Source organism: Crocodylus porosus, unplaced genomic scaffold (genome assembly GCF_001723895.1).
Source record: "Crocodylus porosus isolate Cpor-Errol unplaced genomic scaffold, CroPor_comp1, whole genome shotgun sequence".
Taxonomy (NCBI): domain Eukaryota; kingdom Metazoa; phylum Chordata; order Crocodylia; family Crocodylidae; genus Crocodylus; species Crocodylus porosus.
The window spans coordinates 49127521-49153740 of NW_017728906.1; the positions used below are offsets into that span (position 1 = coordinate 49127521).

Here is a 26220-nt window from a genome sequence, read left to right on the forward strand (position 1 = left end):
CCTACAGCTGCCTCACTTTAAAAATAAGAAGAGCTTCCAAAACCCAAACAAACTACTTAGCTTCCTCCTGGTCCTTGCCTTCCAAGCTCTTTCCCTGAATCTAGTGTGAGCCAGTCAACAGCTTCCTTCCAGGAGTCAGACTTATAGGCTAGGGACAGACATTACACATAAATTTAAGTGATCAGAAACTGGTTTAAACCTGTAACAGAACAGATGTTCAGTTCACATAAACCAGTTTGAAAATGGCTAAAACTGGTTTGAGATGTATCTGGTTGAGTGTAGTATCAGACTTAACTGATTTGGGTCAAACTGGTTTATGTCTGTCCCTTGTCAGGAATTCCCCCCTCCCCTCTGCCTTGATGAGAGCTATCTGTATATTAGCTAGAATACCACATGCTGGCTATGGTCTATGCTGAATCAACAGGTAGAATCAACAAGTAGATGGCAATATCCCTCTGTTGTATTTTTAATGGGATGATAAACACTGAGCTGGGGATGATAAACACTGTTATCAATTCCATGCTGGGCTAATCAGAGCATCCTGCTGGACCTGGCCATACCTCCCCTCAGCTCAGTGCTGAGGAATGGAAGGGAGGGCTGCTCTAGCACCCCCTGGCTTCAAGCCTGAGCCACTGCAGGCATGTGCCTGCATGTCTGGATGTCTCTGCAGTTACAAAGTGATTTAGCCTAGCCAGATTAGACTAACCTGCAAGGATTGAATCAGTTCAGGCTCAGGCTTTTTGAATGTCTGTCCTTAGCCATATTGCCCTTGACTCAACCTTCTTCTGGTCACCTGGTCTCTGATTCTCAGGATTGGGCCTACAGGTTTTCCATTAGCCAATCTGCAGGCTTGCTGCTGTACAGCCTGCCTCCCCATGAGCACGTTCACAGCTCTGTAGCCAGCTTTTCTATAAGGTGCCCTTTACACTGTTTTGTAGGTACTTAGGTCTGCTGCTTGGCTGTATGCTCAGTAGCAGGATTGGAGACTCTGTTACATAGGAAACAGCAACAGGACTCTTTGGAACCCACTGTTCCAGTGGATTACCCTACCTGATTCCTTGGAAATGTACTAATTAAAAAGTGGTTTATGCAACTATCACAGCATACAATATGATCCCTACTATTATATGAGAAACAAAACAAAACCAAGAAAAAACCTAAGCAGGACAGTACAAAAGAGGAAAGAGGGTATGTAGCAATCCCCAACAATCCATAGGTGGCATGCTTACCCTTAGTGCATTGCCTTTCTGCTGGGTAAAAGGGCTGGTCTTCTGTAAATCCCAGATGTGGATGGGGGAGGATTCCTCTTGGCACAAGTAGTAGAAAAGGTCAGCACAAAGCTGCCTTGTAAATTCGGCATAGAGAATAGACTGACAGCATTAGGGATGAGATGGGCACATTAAGATGGGGTGGTAGTGTTGTTCAAAGAGCTGCATCAGGATTGTAATGCAACATTAACATCTCTCTTCCAATTCTAGGCCTGTTTGAATTATGTTGTGCTCTGTAATATACCGTAGAGTCTGAAAAGCATTAAATGTGGCTTAAATTGAACTTTCTATAGTCTCCAAGTTTGGGACTGCACTTAAGACAAACAGAACAAAAGCCCAATTCACATGTCTCTGTCTTACCTCTCTAGGGCAGCAGTTCCCAAACCGTGGGTTGCGACCCCAAATGGGGTCACTACATCAGCAGATGGAGTCACAGGGATGGAGGACTGTGGGTTGGGATTGAGGGGCCATGCTGAGGAAATGGGGCCATGGGGTAAGCTGAGGAAAAGTTTGGGAAGCACTGCTCTAGGGGCATGGTCTTGCAGGAACAGGAACCAGGTGACAGGGCCAGCAGGGGGTTGTCCCTTCAAAACGCAAAAATGTGGAGGTGAATGCTACCCAGGCCACTGTTTACTTTCTAACCTCTGTCAAGAAGACATCCCTAAATTACAGGTGGCAGTAGGGTAGTTGGTAAGAACACAGCTAATTAGTGGTGAATAGCAGGGGCAGTTATATAAACATGAGTCACATATAGCTGGTGAAAACTTGCTAACCATAGGTGGGAAAACAAGTGCTAACAGGTAGGGTGTTTGTAAGAGAAAAATATAATACAAGTTTTTACAATTAACAGTTACACTGAGCATTTAAGTGAAACAAGAACTCTATTGTAGTCAAAGCTCTAGTTATGATTCATTTCGTTACACAATTTAAAAAGCTGATAAAAGTTAAATGTCTCCTAAAAGTCCCTCATCTTATGATATAAGACTCATTTTAAGTCTTGAGGTTAAACATATTCTCCAAAAATTTGGTGACCTGAGATTTTTATTGTTGACAACCACTTATATGAAAATATATGTGTCAACCTAAGGCTATAGTGAAAGCCAAATTCAGCACTAACTGGATGGATTCCACAGCATGTCTCCATGAATAACTTATTGTGTCTCTCATTTTCGGTTTTTGCCACACAATAGATTTCATGTTTGGACCTTCACAGGCAGAAAGAGAGAGATGAACCATTTGAGAAATTAATTACAACCTTATCTGGGCTTTAATCTTCACAAAAAAGAGAAAACAAGGTTCATGGGGCTTCAGCAAAAATTTTCAGCCAGCTCTACAATGTACTGAAGAATGAAGTCAGTTTGTCAGGTGGTGTAAATCAGCATCTCGCAGTTCACTTCAGTAGAAGTACACTGATTTCACCAGAGATGGGCACCACTAATCAAAGTTAGCTCAAATGGCAAAGTTATCCAGTGTGCAAGTGAGAAGAGGAAGGGTTCAATACAAGAGCTTCTGTCCTAGGCCCGTATTAATTTAATTCCAGCTCCACCTACAGAAGTAAAATACTATCGAGTTATCATATGAAACAGTAGTGATCTACCTTTTGGCCATGCAGGTGGGATGAATGACATGGGACTGGCCCACAGGCTAAATTGAGCTCCATGCACCAGAATAGGGCCCTATACCCCTCCCTTGTCCCAAGGCCTTGTGTGCCCCCAGCAGTCCAGCACAGCCTCTGCCCACCCAGCGAGCTAGAATCAGGCCCCTGCTGCATCCACTAGGCCCTGCATGCCCAGAACAGCAGGCAGGGCCACATTATTCAAACCATAGGGCTCCCCATTCAGAAATTTGGCAGTAGGGACATGGCAATTGCTGCCACCACCCCCCACTGTCAAATTTCTGGACCTGTGGGGAGCCCTGCATGCCAGATGGCACAGCTCTGCAGGCCAGATTTGGCCTGTGGGCCTAGGTTTGAGCACTCCTGATATAAAACACTGAATTAAAATTAGATCTACACAGTATGCTCTTTATTCATTCCTCCTTGATTTAAACAAGGCTTAAATGTTTCCACATTTAGGACCTGCTCTAGTTTAGCTAAATTGTTTCTCAAACAAATCTACACCTTTCTAACAAAGACGAGATCTGTTTCAAAAGTAATTAGGGCAGAGACTACTAAAAAGATGTCATGCGTGTCCTGGGAGAAACCGTTTCCTGCTGGGACAAAGTGTGATCATTCAGACATCCATGTCTGTTGTCCAGCGACAAACCTTAAAAAGGTTTGTGGGTTAAGAAACAGTAATCCTCCATCAGTGGATCAATGGCATAAAAGCGGCAGTGAATTCAGCTACTCACTACACATGAATCCCAGGACGTTTCTGTTTTGGGACAAACATAGGCACAACTTCTTCCGGGACAAATGCAGTATCTGTTCCTAGCCTATGTGAAATCCTAGCTCCATTGAAATCAATGACAAGGCTCCAATTGACTTCAGTGAGGCCAGGCTTTCAGCTTTATCTTAATTTGTAACAAGCTCTGTACATTTTTCCACTGTAGCCCCAAAATAACACAGCACTTCAGGCCCATTGAAGTTGATTGGACTACGTAATTGCTTAAAGTTAAGCATGTATTTAACCAAATCATGGTACTGGTAATAACATATTATATGTTCGTACATTAACTATCTAAGTTTAACTACTTTGACTATGACTTTTTCAAATACTTAGCAAGACTTATTCTTACTTAAAGTAGTAGTATTAACAAAGAAGTAAATTATTACCTGAAGTGTAAGGTAATCAGCTACAATTTGGATAGGATGGTATGAATCAGACAAGCCATTGATTACTGGGATTGAGGCTTCTTTTGCCAACAGGTCCAGATCAGATTGTTTATAAACTCGGGCCAGGATTGCATCTGTCATGCCAGACAACACCCTAGAGCACAGCAAAAAATATTGGAATGAACATAATAAATACATCCCTCCTGTATTCTTCAGTGCATGAATATTAATAAGTAGTGGCAGTGAATCATATTTTTTCAGATTCCTGAATAATTCATAAAGGCTGCAAAATACACTTAAATTCAGACATTTAACAAGTAAAAAGAAACTACTGCTGAATGCCTATCCCTATTCTGGGATTTTTCCATTTGGTTTTTGATTGTCACTACAAAAGAACTAATGATGTCACATTAATAAACATGCAGGTAATTGAGCTAAGATAAGCAATTGCTTGACAAGATAAAACTGCAAGAATTCAGTAACTTGAAAAGAGATAAGGTGTAATATTTCCTCTTAGCCTTTTAGCAAAGAACAAATGTGGTATTGGCAGAATCTGATAGTGTCTTTGTGCAGTGGGATGACCTTTCCAAGGATTAGGACTCAGCGATCCAACAGGACTTTTCTATCTTAAATTACCACAATCCTTTACTGACCTTAATGTTCATGGAAGCCAGAGACCAACAGCACCATCCTAAAATGTATGATGGATAGGTGATAATATACTGAGACACAGAGTAACAGCATTAAAGTATTATCAAGATTCTAAATTAAAGTACACAGATACAGATACTTCACATTCATACTGATGTTCTGGGCTGAGCTCTCTGTGCTGCTCCTAGGCACAAGGTGTTCAGAGATAAATCTGATGGGAGTGTACAGCATATTCTGTATATTCTGAAATTTTTAGACAAATTAAGTATAGAATGGGAGGTTTACTCCTCCAGCTGTTTGCTTTGTGAAACTAATCAGGCTTTTAAGCAGTACTTTGACATTGTATTTTCTACGTTTTAATGTTTCTCTGGGCTCCTCTAAACATGCAGGTAAAGACATGATAGGATCTGATGCACAATCCACACAGTCACACCTCCTGCCCTGCACATGTATGGCAGGAGGTATGATTGTGGGATTCAGCATTGGATCCAATCACGTCTTATTGCCAGTGCAGGGCCATATTGCTTTATTGCCATCCCAGGCTACCCCTACACTGAAAAGTAGCAAGCTCCCACAACTGCGAGTTCTGCCAGCTGTCACCCCACACCTGCCACTACTGAGATTTCCATCAGCTAAAGGAACTCCCAGCTGCAGCAGTGCATGGCACACTGCTGTCCTGTCAGCTGACAAGGCTCCCAGCCACCAGGGTGTAGCTAGTTTGCTACATGTGTAAATTATAGGTGGAAAGAAACCAGCTATAAAATTATTACACATTTTCCAGCTCTAACTTTATAGCTTTCTTTGGTGTAATAGTTATTTTGCACGTGTAGCATTTAAATTAATTGCACAATTAACCAAGTATGCAATTAAGTAATATATGTAACATGTAGAGGGGGCCTCCAAAACAAAAAAAGGCAAAAATCTGAATAGAAGTGTGACAGATTCTTACAACTGATGGATTGCTGACTTGATGTAACAGATTTGGACATTTCCTATGAAACACAGTGGCTAATGTCAAAGTCCTTATGCAAGCAAGCCTCCACTGATGCTAATTAAGAACTACTGTTCTAACTGAAGTCAGATTAAACTGCTATTGAGGTATACAATCCCTTCCTGAAGTGCTCCAGGTAGAGAGGAATTGAACAAAGTATTTGCTGATCTGTAAAGCATAAAAATGGCTACTTGTCTGTGCTATTACTTAATTTTTCTGGCTAACATTTTTGAATGTGTTACTTTTATATAACCTGCCCTGGCATAAGAGACTAGGGACAATTTTTTATCCAAACTGATCACCTTATGATAAATAGGGAGTTGAAATAAGTTGTAAACCTTCTAGTGGAAAGTACCTGTAGGAATTTAGTCACAATGTGATAGATTTTCTTGCTTAACCAATCAAAAAGTAGCAGTATGTAGTTACTGCAGCATGTAGTGCTAGCTGCTACCTTTAGTGAATGTGGGCCACATGCATATATCACCTCTGTCACTCATGACAGAGAATCATAGAAAAACAGAGCTGGAAAGGACTTCATGAGGTCATGTAGTCCAACCCTCTGGTCAAAGTTCAATCATCCCATGTTAAACCATCAAACAAATGTTTGTGTAACCTGCACTTAAAAACCTCTGGTCATAGAAATTCCACAACCTTCTTAGGTAATCTGTGCTAGTGCTTAACTGGCTGGCCTCATAATTAGAATGGTCTTTTTTATGTCTAACCAAAATCTCCCTTGTTGCAATTTATGCCTATTAATTCTTGTCCTGTACACTGGCAGGATAAGAGAATTGAAAAGTGAAAATATTTTTCAGTGGTTTGTGGGATCAGAAAATAATAAAGGCTGACCTGTCACCAGTTTTTCTGCATGTCATATATTTACAAGAGTAGGAAGTGCAGGTGAGAACTGAAGTTGTCATGTGAAAAGCCAGACCAAACTGAAGGCCCCTAGGACCTTGCCTGAGTGGCAACTAGCATTGCCAGCTACTGAGTCCAAGTGGAGCTATTTTAAAAGAAGAAGTACAAGCCTGGGTTTGCCCAGGAGCAGGAGCTGAATTCATTAGCGTTGCTCCAAGCAAAGCTGGAGCTTCTGAAGATATTGAGAAATTAGGCTCAGGGCTCACTGAGAACCCTATATTTGCAGAAGTTTTCAAGATTTCTTTGTTGATACTAACACAGAGTTGTAGACACTCATAATTTCATTATGAGAAATGAGTTGTTTTAGCATTTATTTTTTAAAGCATGATGTCTTGGAGCCATCAATACACATATGACTTTTATCTTTTATTAAAAAAGGGAGTTTCAACCCTCTACCTATAGAGAAATTTAAACTTTAAAATATCAGCTGCATGCACCTTAAAGGCTCAAAACCCAAACCAAGATCCAAAGAAACACAAATTACATTTTATATCCCATAATTTTTAACTACTATCTCAGAGACTTGTACATCTCATGATTTTTGAATGTTGGGAGTTGACAATAGTGCTAACTCATGCTTAATAAAGCTCCCCAAGGACCAAGTAAATTGGCAAGTGTTTCTATCCAAAATGTGTAACTCTATTACTTCCTAAGTATGTTTATCTTTTAAAATTATCTAGTTGTCAGTGATGTCCTTCAAGCGGCTTCAGACGAATGCTCTGTGTAACTGATGAATAGGTCAAAGGTGCAAATCAATCCCTTAAAAATGCAGGAATTTCCTCTCTAATAAATCTCAACAGACAGTCAAATATGATCTTTGACTGCTTCAGTGAATGTGCTGCAGCTCAGCCTTTATGCTGTAGTGTTGTATAGTGGCCTTCTACCAATTTCACAATAAAACTATAGAGCACCAGGTACATGTATCCATGGCAGTGTTTCATTTTGCCTGATGTATTTGCAGCATCAAAAGGGTGAAAAAAGCCTTTAATAGTGTTAGTGTAAATGTATGTCTTTAAGAAAAATTAATGAGCACCAGTGAGCTGTGTTAGGACCAAGCTACAACTCACTAAAATATGCTCGCATACAATTCACTAAAATATGCTCGCAGTGGAAACACTGAAAATCCTGACCCACAGCAGGTCTGTATTTCAATTAGAACAAAATCCTGGGACTGTCTATAGCTGTGTATTTCCTTCACTTTAAGCACCACTCTCAAGTATTCAGACTTTTAACACCACAAATATAAAGCTGTAATTACCTGTAATACCCTCCAGACTTATCGAGACTCCAGTATTCTTTTTTATTGTTTGTTTATTATCACGTTATTAAAATAGTCTGGTAGACAGACACTTTCCTGTGTACTAGCAAAATAATATTTATTGTTCATTCACAACAATTCAAGGAGGACGTTTGAAATATTTGTTCTTTATGTAACTTCTCAGTGCTGTTCCTGTAGAAGTCTATATGAACTCTGGCATTGACTTCAGCCAGGGCAGGAGTAGGTCCATTATGTGCATCAGCATTTCTACTGTGCAAAAAGGCTAGTTCATCAAATCAGCAAGTGACAGACAGCCTCTGACATACATCAGAATTTGCATTTAATCTGGTGTGGTAAGGCATGGGGGCCTATGTAGGGACAAACTTCTTGGTAATTCCTTTTGTGTCCTCTCCCCAACCCCTCCCAAACCAACCACCAACAGCAAAAACTATACCTCTCTTCTTCCCTGCTACATCACCCTCTTCTGATTTTGTCATCGTGGCCAAGTTCATCATCCTCCCAGTCACACTGGTTGCAACATGAATTAAACTAGGACTTCTCTCCACTTACAGCTTTCTCGGTTTCTTGTTATCCTTTGTACCCCTACATTGAGGCTAAAGGCCCATCAATTCATACAGTAAAAACCCCTGTTAAGCTTTCTACTGCAGGCTATCACTAACTCTCTTTTCTGGCATCATGGACTTCCACCTCACCCTTAATCTATCCAGAATGCAGCTAAGAATCCCTTTGTTCTGACAATGTTCAGTGCTTCTTCAAATCCCTTACCCTTTATCAAACTCTTGGTCCTTGTATTCTGACCCTGACAGTATTTCTCCTAAATGCATGCATCTACACATGCAATTAATGCCATATGGGTTTACTCTGCAGTAATTTACTGCAGAGTAAACCCACCCTGGGCAGGCATCTACATTTATGGTGATCTGGGAGCAGATTTGCTCCTCATGGCAGTCACCTGTTCCTGGCCTCTGCCAGCCCTGCACTGCCCCCCTGAAGAAACCAGGGGGAGCTGGAGGCTTCAGCCACAGCTGTCTGGGGCAGGAGCCCTCTTTAAAAGCCAGCCCTTTGTGCTGCTCCCTGGCCACCTGCATTTCTGGCCTGGATCAGGCTGCAGCATACTGGCATAGCCCTTTGCAATTCTGTCACCAGAACTCATGCCCACTGTATGATGGCTGCTCCACCCCCAGTTCCCAGAGCGACAGGCCATGTCCCGGGCTCCTGCTTGCCACCCTACTCATGACACTTTGCCTCTGTGGTGACTGCCGCCTGGCCCAGGTCAGCCTCAGCCCTGCTTGCCTCCTTGCACTGGGTGGACAGCTAGCCAGGCTCACCATGGTGTCTCAGGCCCCCTGCCACCATGCTGCTGCTGCCTAGCCTGTGCTGCTGCCTGGACCCCGGCAGGGACACTGAAGATGCAAATGTGGACACCTCCGTCCATGCTATCCATGAGCACCACTGTGGCTCTAGCCTCGTCACCTGTGGACCCACCCAACCAGCCATGACTGATGGCTGAATGTTGTCCAGAGTACCTGGGACAACAAGCAGTGGCTGGAGTCCTTTCACATGACCCAGGCCACCTTCCAGGAGCTCCTCAATCAGCTCTTCCCACACTGGGAGCAGCAGACCACCAACATGTGGCAGCCCCTCCCTGCAGAGACCTGGCTGACTAACACCTTGCTCAAGCTGGCCACACCTGCCAGCCTCTGCTAAGTTGGCCACCTCTTCAGGGTAGGCAAGGCGACCACTGGGGAGGCTATCCCAGAAGTGGTGGCAGAGTTCTGTGCCCTGGGGTCTCCTAATGTATCAGGACATCCCTAATATGGGACCTACATCACCATCACATGCCCACCCCACATCAACTGCCTCTAGTACAGCTGCTGGGGCTTTTACTCTGTCATGCTGCAGGACATTGTTGACCACCGTGGCACCTTCACTAACATGAGCATTGGCTGGGCAGGCAGCACCTACAATACCCACGTCTTCTGTAACTTTGCCCTGCCAACGCTGGTGGACAGCAGGCATGTCACACAAGTGGTGCCTGACCTCCAGCTGGGCAAGGTGACAGTCCCAATCCTCCTCATCAGGGACCTCACCTATCCACTCCTCCCCTGATTCATGTGGCGCAACAGCAGCAGACTGGACCCCCACCTGCTGGCAAGGGGCAAGCTACTGACCGACAAAAAATACTTGTTAAACTATCACTTAAGCAACTGCCAAAGAAGTGTGCCTTTGGGTGCTTGAAAGCCCGTTGGAGGTCACTCAGCTACAGGCTGGAGGTTGATCTGGAGAACATCACCTCTTTCATAGTGGCAGCCTGCATGCTGCATAGTATCTGTGAGACAAGGGGGAAGGTTTTCAGTCAGTCTTGGGAAGAAGACTAAAGGAAAATGAGAGAAGCTGCAAGATGTAGACGAAGATGAGCGGGGGAGGGGTTAGACATTCGGGCAAACAGCAGATGGGGAGCTGTGATCAGAAATTGCCTGGTAGCATACATCATAACTGCTCACAAGGAGGAATGTGCTCTGTTACTGGATAGTTATTATATTTTATTTTGTATTCCCTATTAGTTTGTAACTGAATAACATCTTTCTGAGAAACAATCTGGGAAACCTTGTTGATAATGGGCTCTGGGGGAAGTCTATGAATGGGATGAGAAGAGGACATCCTCCCTGCAGGAGGGAGGGCGTGCTGTGGGTGTGGAGAATGGGGAATGGGGAATGGGTCTGGGGTAGGTTGGGGTGTTGGGTCAGGGAGGCGCCTTCAGAAGAAAGATGTTTTAACAGAATACCGGGAGGGGGCAGGGGGATGGGCAGGTACATGACTGCAGGCCCTGAAAAAAGAAAATTGTGGCAGAGGGGGCAGTGGGGTATGGATAGGGTGGCAATTAATGGCCAATAAAGAAGGGATAAGCTGTGTTTGCATGCTTTACAAATGTGTTGCCTGAGGCAAAATTGCAAGCATGCTTGAAGTTGTTTTTTTAAAAGCATACAAAGAGGGTTCACCCTTTGGGTGCTGGAATGAAGGGGTGCAGTCCCCACGCCGCCCCACACAGTGCAGGGAGAGTGCTTCCCAAAATGAGGACCCCACACTTCGCCTGTGCCTGGCTCAAAGAGACTTCTTCAAGCAGATAACAATATCTTACAGTGTGCGAACTGGGGGCTTGGCTCCACTAGAAACCCCACGAGTCGCCCTCTGTGATGGGAGGGGGAAAAGGGGATACCATGTATATTTGTTGGGGACAGCATCAGAAGACAGCACCCAGTAGTGAATAATTAGGGTTGTGGTGGCCACGCTGCTTCCTGCAGTGCAGGGCCAGTGCTTCCCAAAAAGAAGATGCCACACTTTGTCTGTGCCTTCCCCAAAGAGGCCTCACCAAGTAGGCAACAACATTTCACAGAGTGCGAATTAGGGGTCCAATGGAAACCCCAAGGGGAAAAACAAAAGCCATCCAACCTGACCCGAAAAAATAAACCAATCACTAAATACATTCCTAAATTGCCCCCTGCGATAATTTAGTACTAGGATGTAAAGAGGGTACCAGTTATGAGGTGCCCCCTAGCATCTTTTACTAGTAATAGCATATTAACGCATAATGAGACTTAAACACGTTAAATAAGGTACATGTTACATCATTTGTCATGGTACATTATGACAGAGAAAAAAACCTAGGAATATCTTAAGCTAGAAAAAGCCAATACTGTGCACAAGCACCCTATTAGCCAGTGAAAAAAACCTGATGGAATGGGGACTCTTGGAGAATAATGATCTCTTAAATCACAGGAAAGAGCCCTCCATTTGCATTTAGCGGGGCAAAGGAAGCCCTGGTCTCTCTTAGTTTGATAATTCTCTGTCCCTGATGCCAAGGAAGTTACAGATAGATTGAATTGCATCTCCTGCATTGGCATGGCTTCTTTCAATTTAATATTAGCTGCCCTAGCTGAGTTGAGGGAACAGTCTAAGATGTGAAAAGAAAGTCTTTCTGAAGAAATTAGTTTGAATCCTTTGATAGCATTTGATAACAGTTGGATTGCCCAACTAGAAACAAGTCTGAGGGATCTCAAATCTTTACTGTTACTAACAACTTAAGCTGCCTTTTAATCAGAGAGACTTCCAATAATTGAACTGACTTTATAAATCTTATGATTGTAGTTGCCAAAATGAGCTAATGGGTAGCATTCTAGCTGAAACAAAATAGCATTACAATTAATGCATATTCTACTCTTGCATGTTTAGGAGGAGAATACAGGAACAGGGAGAATTAAGTATCCTCTCTAGCCTCGACAGACTGCAGTCCTCGCCTCCTCTCACTCATCCATGTCCCATGTTTCTTTCAGCAGTTATAGGTGGAAAAGTAAAAATCTAACACATCCAAATGTTTGGCCTTTTTAGTTATGTTTTGCTTTGATTTCATGGCAGAAAGAAACCAACACAGTATTTAAAAAAATGTATTCCAGCTAATGACCACAAAGGGAAATAAAAATCTCTGCCTGCTGACTTTGGCTGCTTGCAGTCATGGAAAAAAATGGTGCTTCACTTTAAACTCAGCTCGCTCCTGCACTGAACCCAGCAAATGCCCAGAAGAGGCAGCTTGTTAGTTGCACCTGGCTTTCCCAACATCTGTAGAGATCAGGTGCCTTAGTGGGGCATTTTTGGCACTCTTATCTAATAGCTGATTGAATCAGCTTTAGCTAAAACTGCCAAAAAGCCCAGCTGAAATGCCTGATCTCTACTGACACTAGAGAGCTGGGTCAAAGTAACATGCTGGTGCTTCAGGTAGAGCATGGTTGGGTTTTTTTCCACGTATGTCAGTGCCCCCTTTGTTTCCTGCACTGAGTTTGAAACACTGGAGGTTGCATGTCTTTCAAGTAAGGAAAAAAGAGCATTCAAATAAGTACTACAACAAACTAGAACTCTTGGTTCCAAAATCATACCTTTTTGTAGACCAGCTGGGCTACCAAGTACAGCCCTGAAACATGGAAGATACCAAATACAGCTACCAAGTACACCCTTCAAATGGTACTAACCTTCCAGCATCTGAGCCTGCAAAAGGTCTGTTTGGAAAACAGCACAGTATTCTGCATGAAACAACCTCACACTAGTTTGCTTCTTTGAACTTCTAGTCCTCTTCCTATAACACTGCAGAAAGCCACTGGAAATGCCATTCAGACTTAAGGCAGGGTATACGCATTACTGCCCACCTCCATGTGCTACTGGAGCTGCTTTGGACAAACAGGCCATGTCTACACATGCTTATTAATGCAAAGCAATACATTCCAAAACTTACTGCTCCAGAGTTTGTTGATCTGGGAGTGCCATTTGTACATGCACCTGGAACCGCAGCACATCCAATGTGGAGGCTGCTTTACCTGGCTCAGCGTGCTACAGAAAGGCTGACTGGGGCATGAGGGTGATTCTGTACAGGTCTAGCCGGCAGGCAGCCCCTGCACTGAAGCACCCTTGTGCCCCAGCCAGTTGGGGCAGCGTCTATACGTGCACTGCTGCGGAATAAAAAACTCTGCAGCAAGATAGTACTTGTATTTCCTAATAGGAGTGTGCTTGTAAATGAACAACATTTACTGCACAGCTAATTAGTCTACTGTGCAGCAAACACCTCATGTGATGCGCCCAAGGAGAATTCGCAGTATCTAGTTTCCCCCAAGGGTTTTTATGGGAGAAGGCAATTTCCACTTGAAACTTCACAGAGATCTTGCAATGGAGCCTTCAGGGGAGATGCAATAAGTCAGCACATTTCCCCATACAATCCTGATAGATTTTATGTTATCAGCAGCCAGGATGCCTGGGCCAAAACAAACTTTGAGGGTATGGCTTTCCAGGAAGTTGAACTAACTTGTACTAAAAACTTCACAGTAGAGGTGTAAACAGAGCATTCTATCTGACCTTGTGTGATGCTATCTATGTATGATGCATTATAAATATTTATGTTTCTATCTGTTGCTGTTATCACTCTTCTCTCCCCAAACCAAACTGACAAAGACATCTGCTTTCATAATTTTGCATGACATTCCTGAAGGGTCAACAAACAGTAACATTCTGAACTAGGAAATAATTCTGCAGTCTGTTCTGTCTGCCAAAGTTTTGGGAATGCTGGAAATTTCCTGAAAATCAATTTCTGGGGGATTCTAAAATCATGAAAAATGGTATTGATAATGTACTTTCTTTCTCAAAAGTTTCAGCTAGATTTCTAGAAAAAAAAAATCACATGTCTAAAAAAATATGTAAAAAAGCAAATGACATTTAACCCACCGTGCAGTATCTGTGAGACTCTCATTGACACCCAAATGTATATCTTGTGTTGTAAGAAAACAAGGATGTCCTCCAAGGAGAGCAAAACCTGCAAAGATTACAAAATTGAACCACAGTAATATTACAGTTATGACTGAGATTTTAAAACTACTCTTATGCCACAGGTGCTTGCAATAAAGCAAATAAAAGGTGGGCACCCCAGTGTTTCAGACAGTTAAAACCATTCTTAATAAAACACCAGTAAATGCACACCAAACTGAAATCTGTCCAAGTATTAATAGTCTCTTAGGACCTGTGTTAATGGAAAAAATCACTCACGTTAAGGATTCATACATATTGCCTCAAGAAGCACTAAGGCAATATGTTAAAAAATGAATTGTTCTTTTCTCATGCCAGTGTAAACCCGCTCATTCAGTGAACGTCCACACCTATGTAAAGCTAGTTTAAAGAAGACAGGATCAAGCAAATGAAATATATAAGCTTCCAGGCCTCTTCCTCACTGATTTTCACGATAGGAAACAACCCCAACAAATCTACTATCATGATAGCACATCTTGGGCAGATCAACATTGTTGAGGTAACAGTCCATCTTCTGCAGATAAGAACTACATCCAGTAGTTTAAACACAGTATTATCTGGAAAAAAGTCAATCAAATTTTTTCAGTTGGGGAGAACAGAGGTCATATAAAGTATAGAACAGTTTAGGTGGTCTTGTTTGGACAGTTCTAATCCAAAAAAGACCTCTGCTCAGTTCCTGTGTTACCTATCAGGGAAGTTTAAAGCTGATCAGCCTTGTTCTCACCAGCAGATGGCAATGCAGTCATCGCCATTACTTCAGCTTTTAAAATGTGTTTCAAAAGCCTGTAAAATATTAAAAAGCTATTACTACCACTATTATTCTTTAAAAATGACTGACGTTATGGTGAATGATAGTACGTAAAACAAAGCAACTATGCTCCAAGCTAAGTGCAAAGACACCATTGCAATGTCCTTGCAGAGCTCTACCAAAGTACCTGTGTCATGAGGTAAAAATAAAATGACTATTGTTAAAATCCTAACTCCAAATGGATAGTAGGGATGGGGCAGTTTCTTTGCCCCTAACAGATTAATCCCTTCTCTGGATATAGCCAAATCAACCCTGATAGGAATGAGCCTTGACCCTTTGGCTTATAAAAGTAGCTTTGATGAGAAAACACTGCAATTGGAATTCCCCATATAAAATCTTATATCGGTTTGTATTTCCATTCCTAGACCATGCCTCTCTCCACTCCCTTCCCACTCAGTGCATATTAACTTCAGATCATGCAAAATTAATATCATGTTATACTCAACAATATACTCAGTAAGTATGACTGTTCTCATGCCAATGTAAATAAGAACCAACCCCACTAAAATTAATGGAGATGTCTCACAGTATCCTTGCAAAAAGATCAGAATAAGCTCCATGGTAATTTTTTAATACTTAAATGCTAATTTTTCCAGGAATAGCAGTGCATATATATTGGGGGGAGTTACTGTCTTATCCTTTCCTTATCCAGAAGCATATGGATTTGAAAAAGGGAAGACAAATTACTGTTTTCCCTGGAATAGCCTTCTCCTTACTGCAAGACATGCACAAGCACTAGCACTAGCATAAAGGTGGAATGCTAAGGAGGAAATGTCTATGGGAAGGGCTCTTGTTATATCATTGGCTGCACATCATAACATCCTTATACAAGACAAGGTTTAAATTGAAGTCCCCACACAGAATTGCATGTTATAAAGCTGCAATTTATTTTGGTTGACAGTGCAGCAAAAAATCCTGTATAAAAATGTTGAATATTTAGAATGGAAAATAAGGTTAAGTAGTTACACCATGCCAACAGTTTCCATGGCTGCCATTTTAAGAAGGGAGAAAAAGTACATGTGGAAGGAAATGCATATGCATATAAGGTAGCATGTGCCTTTAGTAAAATTAATTTTTCAAAGGGATCTCATGTGATACAAGACAAAATAGAATTTGTCCCAGTGGGCACATCTACGTGTGTTCTTTAATGCGCGTTAGCCTATTTAGTGCGCATAAAAGCATCGCAAAAAATTATGTGCTTTTACTAATGCACATTAAAATAGGTCAATGAACCTTTTTCTAGTACCTCACAATGGCGGTACTAAATTTCGTGTGCATTAATGAACATGGAGACACACCCAGTACATTCCACAAAGCCACTGCTTAATTCCACAAAACATCTCCTAGATGAACTTTTTGTGAGGCTCTTCCAAAAATGGGAAATAAAGACTTACAATCAATTGACTACGTTCTGTAAGTACAGGGATGGTGGTATAAACACTCCCTGGAATGATGCAGATAGGCTGTAAGGAGCAATGTTCATGTGGACCCACCCAATGCTACTGGAAGGATTTTCCTGAATAAGTCACTGTTATAGGGATCTGAAGATACTCCCAAAATCTCTGGCATAGAAAGCATGCTAGGGACAAGGCAGCAGCACATGACACTTCAAAGACTTGGAGCAACAGGGATACACAGGGAGGCTGTCTAAATCATGCCTGAGACTTGGGGAACAGCCCAGATCAAGACAGCACAAAAAAGAGCACCTACACTTGCAGGGAGGGTGCTCTGATGCGCTGAAATTACACTACATTGAAGCAGACTGAAAATGATAATTACTGCACTCCAGTAGAATACAGCATCACGTGTATCAGTTTCCCTGCACTGAGAAATGGTGGTAGGGGCGCTTTAAAAAAAGCTCATTTGACAAGCTTTAGCTAAAGTGCCTCCACCACCATTTTTCAGCTCAGGGACACTGACACACATAATGCTCCAGGTGCTTTAATTAGAGTGGCTCTTGGAGCTGCTCTAATTAAAGTGCTCCCCCCATTCCCAGAGCACATGTATAAACAGTAAAAAGCACTGTAACCATTTTTGCTCTGTGCTATGAGTTCTGAGCTATTTCTCATGACAGATGCACCTATGGAGAACACACATAGGCACACCCCATACACAGCTTTGTCCTTAAAATGGACAGCCTGAGGATTGCTTCCTCTCTCATGTATCAAAGGAACAAGACACAGGACAACCACTTCCTCATTGCCCTTCCACTACAGCATCTAAATTTGTGAGCACTACCTGCCAGAATTTGACACTTAAAAAGTACATTTGAAGGACAGATTTAAATTTAAGTGCTCTATATAGTAATAATCCTGTGAACATTCCTAAGGTATGAAGCCTGAAACCTAATGAAAATTCTTTACAGATAGCTCAATAAGAGAAGGTTATGACACAGAAGCGATCTATCTTGATAAGTGTAGCCAGAACAGATGCTATGCAATACCGGGCACGACAATAAATATCAGATATTAGACTTCCTGATATGCTGTACATTTATTCTCTCCACAAGGAGCATATAACATGTAATTGTAGGGTGAATATATGTAGTAAATATCTTTGTACAGTCCTGGCTGTAATTCTCCTCTTACACTGACAGTAGCATAACTAGGGGGAAGTTAGCATGGGGCCCCTTACGGAGTCTTTGTAACAGCAGCAACACTTCTCCTGCCTCCCTGCACTCTTAAGCAGGGTTTTGCCCAGGGTACAAAACTTGTTCATAATACCTCTGCAAACTGGTTTGACTTGGGACTAACTCCATTGTAGCCAATGGCAGCTCAACACAGTACAAGATTCAGATCAATGGTCTCCCAGACACATAGAAAGACTCTCTGGGGAGTTATTCTCCCTCTGAATATTATTTACAGGTCCTCTCCCATTTCTATTTTATGACGCAGTCAGATTCATTAGCTTTTGGTTCTTGGCACTTAAGGGTACATACATGTTTTAAACGCATGGTGAAGAGCTAGCGTAAAGTTATGTCAAAGTTGTAACGAGACCCAGCATGGCATTCACCTTTCTAACATGGCCAAGATTCTAACACGGCCAAGAAGAGGATGCTTATTTTAAAAGTAATGTTTGATCATGTGAAAAGTGCTTTTTTTCTAATATTCAAGGATTGTGCAAATTTTAAATAGACTGTGAATGGGACTTTCAATGCAAACAGATGTTGTATTTCCCAGTATTATAGCCAGTGGGCATGTCCACACGAGATGCTTAATAAGCATCAGTCTAATTCTACTACACATTAGTGCAGCTAACAAAAACTTTGCTAATACACTAATGCACAGTAGCTTTAGTCTAATTTGCATTAAGCGTCACACAAAAACCATTCATCTGCACTAACGCACAGTAGCATTGATTATGGAACATTAAGTTAGTACCTGTTATTACAGGTACTAAACTTAATGCGCTGTAATTACAGTATATTAATGGATGTGTGGATGGCCCACTGATAGTAATACATTTGGTAGGCTCTGCAAAACAAGTATTTGGAAGTTATTTGCAGTTCTACTGACTCACATTTACTTAATAGCTTTACTCCTAATAACATGCACTAGAAGTCTTCACTGTACTGATTTGACAGAATTAATTCAGTCAGAAGAACAAAGTGAAAATAAGTAAAATAAGAAATGATTCATTACAATTTTTTCATTACATTTAAAATCCTTTCAGAATAATATGAGTTAACATAATATGCTGAAAGAACCACAACTATAACATAAGTATCGTATAGCATTACAAATTAACTTTCATTTACTTATTTTTTAAGAACTGAGTTCTTTAATGGCAGGAGTTTTTAGAATTCTTCCACAGTGGGCACATCTCCATATTCATTAGTGCACCATCACTACAGTGCATTAAGTTAGTACCTGTAATAACAGGTACTAAACTTAAATGCACCATAATTGGTGTTGCTGCACTTTAGCACAGACACTTTTTTGTGATGTTTAATGCTCATTGGACTAAGTCTACTGCTCATTAGTGCAAACAAATGCTTTTTTGTGATGCTTAATGTTCATTGAACTAATTTGCTGCACATTAGCCTGTTTTTGCCTGTGATGCAAATGCACAGTAGAATTAGTCCCATGGGCATGAAGCGTCTTGTATAGAGCCGCCCATTGTTAGGAAACAGCAGTGATCTCTTAGATGCTGAACAGTGCAGTTCTTGCAAACAGTGGTTTAAAAATGGAATTCCTTTTTACTGAAATACACAACTTCCTTAGTAGTTGTACCAAAGCTACCAGAGTACTGTAGTGTTTGTTTTCACATACCCAGAGGGACAGATTATCAGGGCCTTGACAAATATATGACTTTTTCTAAGACTTGAAAATTATTGCTCCTGAGAAATACCATTTGATATGAATTTTGAGTTTTATAAATAAACTTTGCAATCCTTAATTTCACACCAGAAAATTGGCATGAAATTAACTTGTTTTGCTAACAAGGACTGGTGTGACCCTCACATTTGGTATGAACTTTCAATTTGAAAGGGGGCTGTCATTTTACCAGACACAACAGCTGGAGAGGATAAAATTTCCATTGACAGAAAAATAGCTTTGTATGCTAAAAAACCCCAAACATATCTTAGAAGGACTTGTCTACCATGTGGAGTTGAGAGTAATTAAGGTGAGAAGTTAATGCACTAAAATGAACTGTACTAAGCTCCCATACAGATACTCTCATTCAGAAGTAAATTAACTTTAGATCACTAACTTAATCCTTCTTGGATTAACTTCACACCTTTAGTTCATTCATTTTAACTTTCTTGAGAGCCACCATGTGCAGAAGTCATTAGAAGTAACAATCTAAATGGCAGTTGCTTGCATATGCATGTGCCAGAGGGAAGGGAGGGTACAGGGAACTGCTTGTTCATCAATGGGCGAGTATAAGGGGCAGCCCTAAATTGAATACCATCTGGCATTCAAAGAGCTGAGCTGACTTCAAAGGGGGTCTCAGGTACAGTAGACAGGGTAGACACCTATAGAAGCTGTGTTGACTAGGACCTGGAGTGAGCAGAGCAGGGCAAAAGACAGCATAAAGACATATGGCCCCATACGGGCAGCCTGTGCCATCAGAACTTTGGATCCTGGGAGACTTCACAGGTTTTGGAAGCTGAACAATCTACTTCTTCCTCCCCCAACCTTTTGTTGCTGTTGTTGTTTACTCTCTTTCCTTCCAGAGAAATGTGAAGGCAACTCAAATGACTTCCTTGTCCCTCTATCTGGAAGGAGTCTAGGAGATGTAGGGCCCAGTGTTGTTTAATTCTTCAAAATAAATATGAGAAAGGCAACAATGTCCTTATCTGCTGAGTTTTCAGAAACTAGCTACCAAAATGATTGCTTGGAAGTGAGATTAGAAAGATTAGATTTGCACCAAACTATTATGGGGTCAGTACTGCAAATATGTAAGCATATTCCTAGCTTATTTGCATAGTCCCCATTAACCTCAGTGGAACTGCCATATAAGTAAAGCTAGGCATGTATTTAAGAGCCTGTAGGATTGGATCCTAAGGGAAAAAAGTTCCAACATCTTATTTTATGAGGCTAATACCTCAGATTCTGTACCAAGTATTGATTCTTGGGGCTGTCAGGAAAGCTAAGGCGGACATAGAGCTAGGACTAGCGTCCATGATCAAGGATAATAAAAAGTCCTTTTTCAAATATATAGGGAGGATGAAGAAGGCACCGGGTAATGTGGGGTCCCTGCAAAGTACGCTGGGCAATCTGGTGGTTGCGCCAGAGGAGAAAGCGGAACTGTTTAACCAATTCTTCACCTCCGTTTTCTCATGCAGGGACCGGGACTGCCCCACTGTGATGCCAGATGGACTCGAGGGGAACGCCTCCAGACCTCAGGTTGGGGAGGACTGGGTTAGAGAGTTTCTGGAGGGGCTGGACATGTTCAAGTCAGCGGGTCCAGATGCTCTCCACCCCAGGGTGTTGAGGGAGCTACCTGGGGTTATTGCAGGGCCCTTGGCACGGCTTTACGAGCGCTCGTGGTGCTCGGGCCAGGTGCCAGATGACTGGAAGATAGCTAACGTGGTCCCCATCTTCAAAAAAGGGAAGAGAGAGGACCTGGGCAACTATAGGCCTGTCGGTCTTACCTCTATCCTTGGGAAACTCTTTGAGAAGATCATCAAGGAGCACATCTGGGATGATGCTCAAGGGCAACCAGCACAGTTTCATTAGGGGCAGGTCATGTCAGACCAACCTGATTGCCTTTTATGATCAGGTCACAAAGCAATGGATGCAGATGTCACCGTGGACATAGACTTCAGCAAGACCTTTGACACCATCTCCCACCCCATCCTCATTAAAAAACTAGGCGACTGTGGCACTGATACCTACACAGTCAGATGGATTGCAGATTGGCTCAAGGGTCGTACTCAGAGGGTGGTGGTGGATGGGTCATATTCAACCTGGGGGAAGTGGACAGTGGAGTCCCCCAGGGTTTGGTCCTTGGGCCTGCGCTGTTCAATTTCTTCATCGGCGATTTGGACAACGTGGTGAAATGCAACCTGTTTAAATTCATTAATGATACCAAAATTTGGGGTGAGGTGAGCACGCTAGTAGGGAGGGAAAGATTGCAGCAAGATCTGGATAGGTTACAGGGGTGGGCTAACATAAACAGGATGCATTTCAGTACTGAGAAGTGCAGGGTGCTGCACTTAGGCAGTAGAAACCAGCAGCACGCTTATAGAATGGGAAACTCCCTTCTTGAGAGCACGGAGGCAGAAAGGGATCTTGGAGTCATTACTGGCTCCAAGATGAACGTGGGCCGACAATGCGAGGTCACAGTTGGCAGGGCTAATCGGACCTTGTCGTGCATCCACAGGTGCATCTCAGGTAGAGCCAGGGAGGTGATCCTCCCCCTCTATGCGACGCTGGTCAGGCCACAGCTGGAGTACTGCGTCCAGTTCTGTGTGCCCCATTTCAGGAGGGATGTGGACAACATTGAGAGGGTCCAGAGGAGGGCCACCCGCATGATCCGTGAACAACAGGGCAGACTCTACATTGAAAGACTGCGGGACCTCAACCTGTTCAGCCTTCACAAGAGAAGGTTGAGGGGGGACCTGGTGACTGTCTATAAACTCACTAGGGAGGACCAGAAGGGTTTAGGGGAGACACTGCTTCCCCTAGCGACCCCTGGTATGACAAGGAACAATGGACACAAATTATTGGAGAGTAGATTTAAATTAGACGTCTACAAGAACTACTTCACAGTTAGGGCGGCTAGGAGCTGGAACCAACTTCCTAGGGAAGTGGTGCTGGCTCCTACCCTGGGAGTCTTTAAGAAGAGGCTTGATGCCTACCTGGCTGGACTCATTTGAGTCCAGTTTTTTTCTCCTGCCCAGGTGGGAGGTTGGACTTGAAGATCTACAAGGTCCCTTCTGACCCTACTTCTATGAGTCTATGATTCAACAGATCATCAGATTAGTTTTCCTTATTTTTCCCCTTATATTTTCTTAAAAGCATAGCAAGACTTTGCCATGGTTCTTAAACTACATACATAGTCTAAAATGTGACAACACTAAAGTACAACAATTTAGAAAGAAACTTATTAGAGCTTGTACAAGATTACATTTGGACACTTGCCAAAATTAATTTAGGGAAAATGTGCATCTAGGCAGCATGGCCTAAAATTTACCCAAAAATACTTAATAATTCCTGTTATATTTCAGTCCTGACTTGTTTAGAAATGATCTGAGGAAACTGTAGTGATCAAATAAACGTGCTGGTATTATTAACACTTGAGTCAGATGCAGACATTATACTTTTACTGCTCTAAGTAGTTGGAAACTGGTCAAAGCTCATAGCAGAACATAAGTTTGGTGCACATAGACTGAGCTAAAATGGCAGAACACTGCCTAAGATAGGCCTGGATTTATGTGTACTCAAACTTAATCAATTTAGGTTAGACTGGGAGTGTCTACATATCACCCTATGGTGACGTAGAGACGCACTATGTCACCATACGGTACGCTGCAGCAGTGTAGTGATCATGTGCGTCTACATGTGATCACCAGCTACATCACCATAGCAACGCGTTCCCCAGGTATAGTGCTCCACTACAGTGATGTAGCAGCAAAATCTACTCATGTGCACTAACCGCCCATACTGTGTTGTGCTTTAGTACTTCCAAAAGGAAGTATGGCAATGTGTAGATGCACCCACAGGTGTATTGAACTTCAGGACTAGTTCCCCTGTCTACTTAAGTTAGGTCACTATCCACTGGCATCCCAAGCTCCTTTGCAGGCCCCACCTACCTCCTCCCCCCCTTGCAGGGAGGTGCACTAGCACTCATCCCGCACTTGGCTGCTCCAGCCAAGTGCCCAGTGGGCCCTGCCCCTGAGCTTTCATAGAGCCAAGTCAGCACAGACCCTTTACAGCACAGACCCTTTCCACTGCCCCACCTCCTGCCTCCAGCCAGCTGTCAGACACAGGCAGGCAGTGTGGGAGGGAAGGCAAGCATCTGTGTCCCTGCATAAACCCAACCCCATCATGAAGGATTTCATGATGTACACAAAGACCTGACACTGAGCCCAGAAGAACTCCCACAAGGAGGTGCAGTATCATGAAGCCTAAGCGGGCTGCCAGGTACAGGCAAGCATTCCCTCCTCCCCGTGCCATGTTGTCTGTCAGCCACCAGCATCTGTCAGCTGCAGGAGGGCAGCGGGCAGGGAGGAAATGCTCACCCATGCCCAATAACCAGTCAAGGGTGGTCTAGGTGCTTGGCTGCACTTGGCAGTCTCCAGCAACCCAAGGATCCTGCAGAGTATATTAGGTGGTGTGCAGGAGCTCCCCCAACCTTCTGGCCTTGGCCAGTGCAGACAACCTGCATTATTCCCCTCCACCACCACCAAAGGGCAAACGTGTGTTCTGTTCACTACCAATCTAACCTATGCCACTTACAGACACCCATGCAACTTAGATCAATTCTGCCTTGGGATTCCTGCCACAGTGTGACATACAGTACAATAAGACATTGACCAACTTTCTAGTTAACAATCATTCTCCTCAGATTTTCATTCTTGCTCCAACTTTAAGCTTATGAGCTGAAATTGCAAAGAACATAATTTATAATTATAGACAAATGCACTCTGCATCTGTTTTAGTCTGGACTTACCTGTTTCTGTGGATAGTCTAGTTCTTGTACTTCTTTTTTCAAAAATCATGGCTAAAGATTTTCCTTGCAGCAAAGGTAAATACTGAAGAAACAGGAATTGCGGGTTTGAAAAGTCTTTCAGTCATATGTGATTAGTTATGAAACATTCACTTCTTTGCTTACTGGCTACAGTGAGTTCAAAACAGCAATCACTGTCAAGTTTTAGTCCGTTGCCCTACAAATCAGTTATTACCTACCACAGGGAAGAGTTTGAGAGAAAGATACAGTTCTAAGGACAAAAATCACCTGCATTGTTTGGTTTGGTTTGGATTAGCTTTAAAGATCTCACTGATTTTATCTTGATCCCATAATACTTACAGAATTGCATTACAAGTCATATAGATATTTTGTGTGACATTACCAAACTAAAAACAATAGAAACAGTCAGTAACAGAGTTATACATGTTGTGCAAAAATGTATGCTCTTGTCATTAGCAAGCTACCTTCTTACATCCAAAGGACTCTGCATTTCTAACTGAAAGGCATAATTATTTGCAGATAAGAGGTTAAATGAGATTTTTGGACAAGCCAGTATAGTTGATAATTCACATTTTATTTCATGGCAATAGCTGTTTTGCTAGTATGAATAATCTAATTGGCAGTAAATGGATATTAGCTGAAGACACTGAATACCTCTCCCTTGTGCTTTATTCTTCGTTTCAAATCTGATGCAACCCATAGCAAATACTTTATTTCTTCTGCTGTGTAATTTTGCAGAGTTAGAAGGTCACGACCTTTCAGATGGACATTAGTTTGAGCTGGTTCTCCAGGCCTGTGTCAAAAATAAAGACAAAAATACGCTCTTCATCATTTGGCACTAATTTGTACTTTTTATTAAACTAATGAACAAGCAACTAAATCTTTTTCACTAGCCTCATTTGACCCAGACGGATAATCTTGATGGTCTGTGCTAATTAGTTTAAATGACTTCCACTGTCACAGACACAACATATTACAATTTACTATATTAATCACCATGGTAACACTCTCCTAAATATGATTAGAATCTCTGAATCTGATTTTATTTCCTATGCCCTCCGATATGAGTATAACTTGACTGCACACTGCATAATTAAATAAGCCCAAAAGTATAGAACTATTCAGGGCATGGTAACACTTAGGTCTGGATTGTATTTTGCACAACAGGGGTGCAAATAAGAGATTCAAACTGATGTATTTGACTGAGGAACAATTAAAATAATCCTAAATGCCCTGTGAAAAGGCCCTGTGTACAGGCAAAAGAGGCCACAGGTAGCTACAAACTCCTTTCTTTTACTGGCCAGCCTCATTCTCAACCCCAACATACTATGTAAGCCTGAAGCGGGGTTGGCTTCTTATGCAGTAGAGCCCAAATGGTCTTGGCTGCCCGAAAATGAAAGCCAAAAATAAAAGGATTTTGGCCAGGCTGAGATACCCCTCCTCAGAAACATTGCCAGAGCTCTGACTGACACATGGGCCCAGACTCTGGGGGTTTTGGCATGCCACACCAAGCCCTGCATCTTTGCATCCTGGAGCTGTGGCACTGGATAGGTGAGCTTTGGATCCCACCTGACCTCCTCATGTGTCACTGGGAAAACAAAAATTTTATGTGGCTGCCACTCTGGCTAGCTGAGAGCCCAGGACCCACAACTAGCCTTGAGCTCACACCTTAATGCTTTCTGGTTTATCATAGCTTCATAGTTAGTAGGGTTGGAAGGGACCTGAGAAGATCGTCGAATCTGACTCCCAGCCATGGCAGGAAAGAGTACTGGGTCAAACGACCCCAGCAAGGTGATTGTCTAGCCTTGTCTTAAAGACCCCCAGGGTAGGAGCCAGCACCACTTCTCTTGGAAGTTGGTTCCAGATCCTAGCCGCCCTGACAGTGAAATAGCGCCTCCTGATGTCTAGTCTGAATCTACCTACTTCCGGCTTGTGACCTTTATTTCTAGTCACTCCTGGTAATGCTCGGAGAAACAGGGACTCCCCCAATGCCTGCTGGTCCCCTCTGACTAGTTTGTAACAGGCCACTAGATCCCCCCTCAGCCTTCTCTTATG

General features: G+C 42.6%; 1 protein-coding gene across 1 annotated transcript in view; it reads right to left on the reverse strand.

Annotated features, from left to right (window-relative positions):
• OTC (ornithine carbamoyltransferase) overlaps positions 1 to 26220 on the reverse strand; it is a 54539-nt gene that overhangs the window by 22943 nt on the left and 5376 nt on the right. Inside the window, exons 2-5 of the mRNA XM_019529105.1 lie at positions 24820 to 24962; positions 24148 to 24229; positions 14139 to 14226; positions 4042 to 4195 (exon numbers count right to left, since the gene is read on the reverse strand). Coding sequence (XP_019384650.1) covers positions 4042 to 4195; positions 14139 to 14226; positions 24148 to 24229; positions 24820 to 24962 — 467 coding nt within the window. The remainder of the gene's footprint in view (positions 1 to 4041; positions 4196 to 14138; positions 14227 to 24147; positions 24230 to 24819; positions 24963 to 26220) is intronic.